The sequence below is a fragment of the Amblyomma mixtum genome, chromosome 4, assembly GCF_055824585.1.
Source record: "Amblyomma mixtum isolate Tamu chromosome 4, ASM5582458v1, whole genome shotgun sequence".
Classification (NCBI taxonomy): Eukaryota; Metazoa; Arthropoda; class Arachnida; order Ixodida; family Ixodidae; genus Amblyomma; species Amblyomma mixtum.
The window spans coordinates 76,938,408-76,948,465 of record NC_143015.1 but is presented as its reverse complement, the minus strand read 5'-3'; the positions used below and the strand labels follow the sequence as shown (position 1 = coordinate 76,948,465).

At 48.9% G+C, this 10,058-nt stretch overlaps 1 protein-coding gene across 4 annotated transcripts in view; it reads left to right on the top strand.

Moving 5' to 3' along the window:
• Positions 1-826: 826 nt before the first annotated feature.
• The window catches only part of LOC149347118 (uncharacterized), a 36,045-nt gene continuing 26,813 nt past the window's right edge, over positions 827-10,058 (top strand). For 2 of the 4 annotated variants that reach the window (XM_089586886.1, XM_089586885.1), the window contains exon 1: positions 827-1,112. In XM_089586886.1, the coding sequence (XP_089443012.1) occupies positions 970-1,112 (143 nt within the window). In that variant the 5' untranslated portion in view covers positions 827-969. The remainder of the gene's footprint in view (positions 1,113-10,058) is intronic. The other 2 variants (XM_089586884.1, XM_089586883.1) reach the window with 1 other exon arrangement.

The window sequence follows — 10,058 nt, the reverse complement described above, 5'->3', positions numbered from 1 at the left end:
TTGGACATGCTAGACATTAGATTAACAAGCAGATTAAACATTAATTGGTAAAAATCAGACTAGCCTTGCAAATGGCACTTCTTCAAGCAGCTGGTGTTTTAGTGATGGACAACAGGGATTGGTGGAGAGTTCAAAGCTGACTGTCTTGAAGGTGAGGGCACAGCCCGCATGCATGGTAGGGATGATTTTGCACATTATAGTCGGATACAACGGAAGTCTGAATCACGGGGCCGCTTCAGAGCCATGCGTTTCACTCACTCGACTGCAACGAGACGTCTGGCGAAGGAGCGGTGGTGCAGCTGCCACTGCTGACGCGCGCGCGCTCGTTCTACCGTTTTGTGTGACGTCACGGTTGCTATGCGCAGCTACGCCCCCCACCGGCGCGCCGGTTGCTAAGGAGGCGAGGATGTTGCGCCGCTGCGCGGAGGAGAGGCCACAGTTGGCACGATTCCAGCGCACGGACGGACACCGCGAGCATGAGCCATTAAAGGCTTTCGCCTTAATACAGATTTGTTCTGCGGCAAAGGGATGCAAAGGGGCATAGTGGGCACCCTCCTCGCCCGTGGAAGGGTCGATATCTTGCGTGACGTAAGGTCCGTTGCCTCGCCGGCAAGATTGGACAATAATAATAGTTAAGTTGGCATTCATCGTCGCTACGCAATACCTGCCTGTATTAGATAAAATATCTATCTCGAACGAGACGCCGAATGTCGCCACTTTGCTGCCTGCTGATCACTTGTTTACCTGCGCGCAGCTTATCTAACGATTCAAATCCAGCGCCACCGAAATCGCTACCAGCGCCACCTTATATAGCCGGCGTCTCGGTCGAATCCAGCCGCAGTCACCCCGACGCTCGCATAACGAAACGCCAGCGCAGCTTGCTACCAGCGTCCATTGCTTTTTGTTCCCGCGCTCGGGAACTTATCTTTCGTGTTCCAGACCCCGCACGGCTTGAAACTGTACGCCAACATGATGGCCCAGTCTTACCAGATCACGCCCGGCGTTCTAAAAACGGTAATACAACCGGGCATCGGTCCGCGGCCAAACGTCGGCGACAGTATCACCGTCCACTGCACAGGCCTGCTGACGAATCCGCCCAGGAAATTTTGGAGGTAAGTCTTCCTCGATCCGTGAACCGCGAGCAGTTTTCACCTTCTAGCGTGCGCTGGACCTTTTCTTTTCGACCTTTTCTTTTCGACACGGTAAACGATAAGCGGCATGAACGGAAAAACCTATCGGGCGGCTTTTACCTACAGTTTACGCACGAGTTTGCGGTCGGCGATAAAAACAAAAACGAAAAACCTGTTATGCTTCACGGACCGTTAATTTAAAGTCGACTGGCTCGCGGGCGTTGACATTGCTGAGCTTATTACACAATCGGTATTCGGATGCGTCTAGCTTCTTTCAATGTTAGCGTGTATGTAGCCTAGGGCTGCATCGTTGGCTGTCATAACTAGCGGGAACTGTCGGGAACTACTGCGTCCTGCCCCTCTGGGAAAAATGTAACGCGTAGTCACGGAGTTGTTGCGGTATTTCGGCGATAAATTCACGCTTGATACCTGAATACCGCTACTGTGCTACTCGGCGTCATCTGAAGTATCCTCGCCGGCTTGATGTTAGGCCTCTTGTCAAACGTGACTTGCTCTTTATCCTACGCGATAGGCCGGGCTGTTCCCTTCCTGTATGACGAGACCGCGGCTTCGTTTCTATATTCGCGTTTACAAAGCGCGCAGTTTACATTTGGCGGAGCGATTTTCCGAAATCTTGTTTGAACGCTGTTTTTCTTCCTTCTGTCAGTGTTATCAGTGCGGTCAATCTGAGCCGGCGTGCTTCCAAGAAGCACGCAAACACATACCAATGCAGAGGTACGGGGTGATCGGCCTTTTGCCCTGAGCGCAATTTGCAGAACGCTTCGCGAAATCAGATTTGCGGATCACTTCTGTGCGTTAATGTCGCGAATCGGATACCTTCAGCGTCCTTACTAACGTTATTGTGGGTGGGGGGGGGGGGGGAAATAAACAGCATGGGTGCGCAGATAACAACCGAGTCGATTTGCATCAGCAGGAAGGTTTAAGAATTTGGAGAACGCGTAAGCTTCGCCTTTAGTGGAACGCGACGGCGTCCTGCAGCGCTGCCAGGGAGTCGACGGGGCGTAATATCGGCCGTTCGGCGCGTACGCAGCTCCCGATTATAGGTCGCCGGTTCGAATCACTGCCGCGAGCTAGGCCCCGTTTATGCTGCACGAAACGCTTAGTCGTATGACACCATCTGGCGCATTCTGCGGCAAACGGTTGACATACGATTTTTTTTCGGCACGCGGTGCTCACTAATACGACGCCGACGGCCTTTCTACCGAACGCGCAGTGCGTAAAAAAAATAAAAAAAGTTGTTTACCACGATATCTGAGTCCTCGAACCACACACCCAAGTGCGACGGTGCATGGGTTGCAGTGGTGTTATTTTGGACCTTTAGGGGCCAGACTCCATATGAGGGGCTCTATTCTAATTGAATATCTTGTGTTGTTTTGCAAAAAGTATAGTACACAGTCAGTAGCCTTAGCATTAACTTTTTTTGCGTGTATGTGAAAATTTTTTTATGCATTTTCATGGGGATTCTTTTCGTACCAGTTGAATCTCTTTACATTTGGAAACAGTGTTTGAGAAAGGGCTGTAAAAGTTAATATAGCAGCCTGCTCCAGTATGTGAAAAAATACCTGTCTACTTTTTCCAGTGCGTAGTGCAGAATTGGCAGTTAAACTGTTGGTGAAGATAAGACTTCACAGGTCCCTTTCATGAAATGATGAAACTGCACATAACTCCAAAAGATTGTATTCTATTTTGCAGGCAGTGTTTGCATTTGATTCCAGCCTGGTAGTACGGGAGGGAGCCACAAGGATGTGTAATAGGAACTACCTGAAGCCTTTGAGGCAGTCCTTTCTCATGCATGGGCATTGCCTTAGTATGCATGACTGCACATGAATATTGTTGGCACAGTGGCATGCATTTTACTTCAGTAATTTGGTTACTAGTCGTCTCTTTCTGGTGTTTTATATTTTTCACTTGGCCACATACACACACGCTTCTGTGAAGTAAAAGATTTCTTTGAGCTAATCCACTAATTCAGTCATGCATATTTTATTGCTAGCCAAAATGAATGTATTTAAGTCAAATCAGCGTGTTGAATTAATGAGATACCAGCTGTTTTGCTATAGGTAGTGACTTGTTTTAACCGCGCTTTGTTTTATTTCCTTGTGTACATGTTTGTCTAAAGATGCATTGTTAACACACTATAGTCTGATACAACTGAAGGGCTCCGCCCACATTCAGCCTTCGTGCACAGAATTCCTGTATATGACAACAGCCAGACTACCGCCATAACTTAGTGTATCTAAATTATTGAAGCTGTGTTGAGCCTGAATAATGAGGGGCCTGATGAGAGTGGAATGAGTTTTTATGCTGACTTGGCAGTGCACTTAACGTAAATAAAGAACAGGGCTTTCAGGAAGGTGCAGAAAATGGCAAAATGGGACACAGTTGAGATTTTGCCAATTCACTAGTGCCCTGTAAGAGATTTAGTAGCACTGACCTCGGTGCGTGAACATTCCTTCGATGCAGGCTCTTTGCTGCGCATGGCAAGTGGGCACGGGTTACCAAGTGGGCACGGGTTACCAAGTGGGCACGGGTTACCAAGTGGGCACGGGTTACCAAGTGGGCACGGGTTACCAAGTGGGCACGGGTTACCAAGTGGGCACGGGTTACCAAGTGGGCACGGGTTACCAAGTGGGCACGGGTTACCAAGTGGGCACGGGTTACCAAGTGGGCACGGGTTACCAAGTGGGCACGGGTTACCAAGGCAAACATGGCTGGACACAGCAGCAGGGGATGAGATTGGAAAATTTGTTGGATGGGGGTGGGGTGCAGAACAGGGCACTTCGAGATCTTTGGCAAGATGTTTGTTTGGTGGTGGCCACAGCCAGGCCTATCTTAAAGGTGCAGTGAAGAGGAATCTGAACTCGTCTTTCTGCCGCGGGTTTTCAATCTACACGTTCCGAGCATTCTTGGAAACTTCGATTTATTGTCCTGTGCGGCCTGCTTCCCTAATTAAATCGAATTAACTTCCGGCTCCCGCCTTTTTTTTTTTTTAATTTTCCCCGTACGGTGGGCGGAGTCGACCAATGCGTGGAGTGCCTTTCGCCCAGTCCCGCGGCGGCTTGCCACTCTGCCATCGGCGGAGTAATACGTAGTAATCCATAGAAGCAAATAGTCCGCTCGCATTTTTATTTCTGCGGGCTTATTTTGCAGCTATATTATCTGCGAATGAAACTATTTATTCACGGAAACCTAAAAAACAAAATAAAGCAAAGCCTCCACGGAGCTGGCTAAAAGGCACTCCACACGTCGGTCGACTCCGCCCACCGTACGGAGAGAATTACTGTGGATGACTAGTACAGTTCGTTTTATTCTTGCTCCCAGCAATATCGAGCTCTGTGCGAGTTGGATCCCATTAAACCATTCAACAGGATGAATGAATGATCAGAGCTAAAGTGCAGGTTTCACAAAAACAAGAGGGTGGTGTGTGTCGTGTCTTCGTTTTATGTATTCTTTTTTTTTTTAACCCATTCTGCACCTTGTCCCTGAATAGCCAAAGCTTAGCCAGACGCATACGAGTGACCATGCAAACGCGAGCAGTAGGAGTTTTGTAAGTAACACATGCAAGTCAATAGGGGTGGTAAGCCAGCTTGCGAACTGTAAATACTTGTCTTGTGCAGTCTTACATGCGCACTCTGTGTTAAACAGTGTTCATCGCAATTCGGGAAGTCATTCATTTCAGCGCTGTTTTAAGGGAAAAAATTCCCACCCAGTGGCAATGGTTTTCAACTGGGGTGGTCCGAAGCAAATGTGTAGTACGCATGCATCAGTGGCCGTGTGAGCAAACTGCACGTAATTGCAAAAAAAGTCTGCACTCTTCCACGGAATTGTGCCCGTTTGCCTGGACGTGATTGTGCCAATTGACACGTACCAACTGTGGATGCATTTGTGCATAGACTATGCCTTTGCTCTCCCAGTGCCGTTGCCACTGGATCCTAGTCCCTTTATGTGCACACACACGCAGCCTCATCAGTGCCTCCTTCTCGAGTTCGTGCAGAGCTGCCCTTCAATGGCCTTTTTTTCTGTTTTTCTCCCTTTTTTCTCCTCCTTTTTTTCTCTCCTCCCTTCAGAGGGTTGTGTGAAGGTTAAGTGGCCCGTTCCCTGTGACGACTGTGAATGTTGCTAGTGGTCTATGGTGTTGGGGGAGCGGGTAAGTATCGTTGCTGCCTTGCATGGCCTTTGGCTGCTTTGTTTGCCACTCTCTCTCCTCTTAGGTTGGCGCTTGGAAATGTCGGACTTCAGCTGGCCGCCTTTGACACGCTTGCCGCTAACAACGCTTGCGTGCACTTTCACTGTCTTGCGGATTGCCAGCGTTTGCTTCGGATTTATTATTCTCTCCCTCAAGCCACTGCTGCTGTTCCTGTCATTGCAGAAACTGTCGTAAACGTCTTAAAGGGACACTGAGGAGAAAGTGTGGCGTGTATTGGTGGTGGTATCTTGGCCACTGTGGTGGCTCAGTGATTACGGTGCCCGGCTGCTGACCTTAAAGACATGGGTTCAATCCCTTTTACATACTCTGTTGTGCAGCAAGTGCCTGTGCACTGCAGTGAATGTTGGTTGGTTTATGGGGTTTAACGTCCCAAAGCAACTAAGACTATGAGAGACGTCGTAGTGGAGGGCTCCGGAAATTTCGACCACCTGGGGTAACGTGCACTGACATCGCACAGTACACGGCCCTCCGGAATTTCTCCTCCAAAGAAATTCAACTGCCGCAGCTGGGATCGAACCCGCGTCTTTCGGGTCAGCAGCCGAGCACCATAACCGCTGAGCCACCGCGGCGGCTGCAGTGAATATTGGGTCAGCAGCCAGTCAGTGTAAACTGTCAACAGCGCAGTCGGGAAATGACCAGCAGCTATTATTTTGGGATCCGTGAGTAAAGATTAAGCTCTCGTTGGCCCTCGGTGTTTGGGTATTGCAGATCTTATGTTAAGTATAAATTGCCTATCTAGGGCCCTTTGGGGGATGGGTTCCCAGAATTCAGGGGTAAAAGTCTGTTATTTTTCTAGCTCAGGGTCGGGTTAAATTTGGGTTATTCAGAAGAGAATTTGTGCATTTTGGGGGTGGGGGGATTTCTTTTGCAGTGCAAGATATTTACTGAAATAGTTTTGTTTTCCTGCTGTGCGTAGAACTTCCTATATTTGCTTATTATTTTGAATCCTTGAAATTGTGGGTACCGCTGAAAAAATTTTTACCAGTTGATTTTTTTTTTTTTACCTACCCTGTTACAAATAGTTTGTTACCGATCTCTTGCGGAGCACTTTCTCGTGTGAGCTAAAAAGACCTGCCTTTATTTGTAGTGTGTGAAAGCATTCAGCATCACAGCAACAATTTCAAACGCTCAAGGTTCTTGGGTCGGGATGTTGTTAGCATGGGTAGCACTTCATGCAGTTACTCGGATAACACGGCTGGTCAGAAGCCATGCTTTGGCCTCTCGCTTGTAAATGGCCCTTTTCAAACTTGTCCTCGTATTCATCATCTGGCTCTAGAAAACGAGCGCCAAAAGAGGTTTAAAGTACCTAGTTGACTGAAGACACCCCGCTGGAATAAGCACTAGATATCCAGAAATTTTTCTTGCAGTGTCTTCAAGCTTTGTGAACTGGAAAATCAGCATCATCTAGAAGGCTCATTTTCAAGGAGAAGTTTGGTTTAGCCTGATTTTTAAGAAATATGTCAGAGTTGCAAGAATTGAAGGGCTCTATTTACGTCCTTTGAACGTTTTACAATATGTCAGACAGGAGAGCTGAACAGTCAAATTACTGTTAGTATTAGATGTTGCATGTATGCCTCATGGGAAGATAAGTGGGAATTGAAGACCTGTAGTTGACTTGTGGGTTTTCACTGCAGCTCCATTATCTCCTTAGAATGAGTTATTATAATAGCCTTCGTTGTGAATTAACATCTAGGACCCCCCCAAGCTTTGTGCTGTTTTGTATTGGGTGCATGTGTATGTATGCTTAAGTCCTTCTGCTGCCCATACCTAGCTGTACCTAGTTGTTTTACTGGTTGAAAGCCTTAAAAAGTCGAGTCTTGGAGCTGCCTGTGGTGTGGCTTGTGCATGGGGAATTCACAGTGGGGTTCGCTCAAGGTGCATGAGTAACTCCCAACCTTTTATTTCTGAGTCCTCTGGGTTTTCATCCTAATGCAGCAGGACAGTAGAAGAAATATAAGCAATTTCGGTGCACCTTCAGATCTGTTCGTCAGTACCGTTTAAGCTGTGACTGTAGATGCATGGTATCATTCTCGCAGTAATGTCTCCTCTGTTTTTCAGCTAGTAACCTCTCATCTGGTTCTTTGCTGTAAGCTTTGGGCACCTTTTCCTAGCCTGTAACTTGTAGAGGGAGCAGAAATATAACCAGAAACGCTCTTTTACATAAAACCAGGGCCCACAGGTTGAAAGTGAAACTTTTGCATCATGCGGGCGGCAACATAGGCACATTTCATGACATGAGTAGGTAGATTGCACGGTGGGGCTAGTTATGGGTGCCTTGTTTCATTCATATTTCTTGGCGGTCCCCTAATGGCAAAGACTACAGCGATGGAGGCCTAGGCCTGAAAAAGTGTAGAGCAGTTTGTCCGTTACAACGCCATCGTTTAGTCACTTGGCAAGGAATGATAAGAGTATAGGGGATGCTGCAGTGCGAATTCGTGACATTGAATCTGAAAATTGGTTTTAAGGAAAGGAAAGGTTCAGTAACTGTCCCACTTTCAGACATCTCACCCGGTTAAAGGGGCTCTGAAACACTTTCGGGGGAGAGCACATCAACTCTCCGCATTCTGTTGTCATGAACATCTGAGCCAAAAATACACTTCTACATGCAGCAGAGAACCAACAGCCCTTTCCGGCGACATTTTTTATGCTCGCACCCTCCTCGTCGCACCGCTGCTGAGTATACTAGTTCAGAGATGGCTATTGGTTAGATTCTTTCAGACGTCAGGCAGCTGTCACGGCCGCGGCCAACCAAGCAGTGTAGCTCTGGCAGGTCGGGAAGCTCCGCCCCCGGCGTTGGAGCGCCGACCTTTCAACGTGCATGAAGTGATGAGAGGATAGGGAAAGGCACAAAGACATTGAAGTTGAAATTTTGTCTACAGATACGTCAGCTTCTACAAAGTGCATGAGAAAAAAAAATCTTGGGGGATATTCGTGAAGAGGCGTCCTTCAACATCTCAGGTGTAGCGCAGCTTTAATTGAGCCACTTTGAGGAAGAAAGAGGTGCTGTAGTGATGTAAAGAAAATTGGTGAAAAAATGTGCTGTGGGGTTGAAATAGGGGGTAACTACGTTTTCCCTGCTTAACTATGCCTGATAGTTCAAAACTGCCGACCTCACCGTGTGATCGCGAGCGCATGCCGGCCACAGCGGGCCTTGCTCTGAGAGAAAAAAAGCAACACTCTGGCTGACACAAGCAGCATTAATTGCTGCAGCAGTAATGCCAGCTGAGCCGCCGCGGTGGCTCAGTGGCTATGGTGCTCGGCTGCTGGCCCGAAAGACGTGGGTTCGATCCCGGCCGCGTTGGCTGAATTTCTTTGGAGGAGAAATTCGAGGCCCGTGTACTGTGCGATGTCAGTGCACGTTAAAGAACCCCAGGTGGTCGAAATTTCCGGAGCCCTCCACTACGGCGTCTCTCATAGCCTTAGTCGCTTTGGGACGTTAAACCCCATAAACCAAACCAAACCAGTAATGCCAGCTGGCTACAAAATGCTAAGGAATCGAGGTCATCAGGACTCAGTGGGCAGGGGGGATGAGCAAGCACCCCCACCACCTCGTTTCAAACCATATAGCCTGTTTCACATGCAAGCGAAAACTCAAGAGATTCCTGCCACTGCTGTGCAGACGCCTGTTTTGAGTCGTCACGGCGGCTCGAGTGGCCAGAGCAACAAAGTTCCAACAAGTTCTAAATTATCCGCTGCGACACGCCGCTCCATCGACCAGTCGCTTGCATGTGAACTAGCCTTTGGGGAAGAAGTGGGGCAGTCCCCACATTTCCCCAGCCTTAAATTGACCGAGGCGTCTACAGGTATACATGCTGTGGAGGGAAACATCTACAAGGACCTCGTGGCGCAATGCTTACTCACTAGCAAAACTTGTCGGAAGGCTGTGAAAACGTTCGAGTGAGCAAAGCCCTTTCTTGAGTTGAACAAGGCTTCAGTTTGTGCAGGATGACAAAATAGGTGGGCAGTAATTTGTGCCCCCTCACAAAACCACGGTCCGGTGGTCGTGTCTCTCCTGACGTGGTGCAGGCAGCTCCGAAAAGCCTCAGGCCTAACTACCGCTCTGACAGCAACCGTCAACAAAGCAGAGACTCGGGATGGATTACATGCGCGCAGTCGCGAGGAGACATCAGCTCTGTGGGGTTGCTCGCTGCACGAAGCAGGTTCTGAGCGGTCGACGCCCACCGTATCGGATGGTGTCTGAAGCGCCCGGTGCCGAGCTGCAATACCAGCGAGCGTGTAGTGGCACCCATGGCCCCAGGTCACACGGCTCCCAGAGTCAAAACAGAGACGGTAGAGAAAGTATGTACAGAAAGTTGATTCGCTTCAGGCTTGACAGCTGCGCGGGCGCTAGGCCTTGCGCTCCCTCGATATGAACCAAGTGGTTCTCATGCTGAATAATCTCCGGAGAAAAATGTGCTGAGCATGTCAGACATTTCAAACACGCTGCAGTGAAATGCACCTCGCACTCAAGAAAGCGTGCCGCAGGTTCTGGCGATTGGAATTCACGCTAGGCCTAGCACTGCCAAGTCCGGACTAAGTGTTCCTCGAACCGAACAGACAGTCGTCCAGAGTTCCAAGAGCAGACCCCACGCTGGGCTCCCAGATGTGGGGTAATGGGATAAATACGTTTTCCCCATTTAACCGCGGCCGACACCGTTCATGACAGCCCGCCCCATCCCGTGATCGCGAGCGCACGCTGA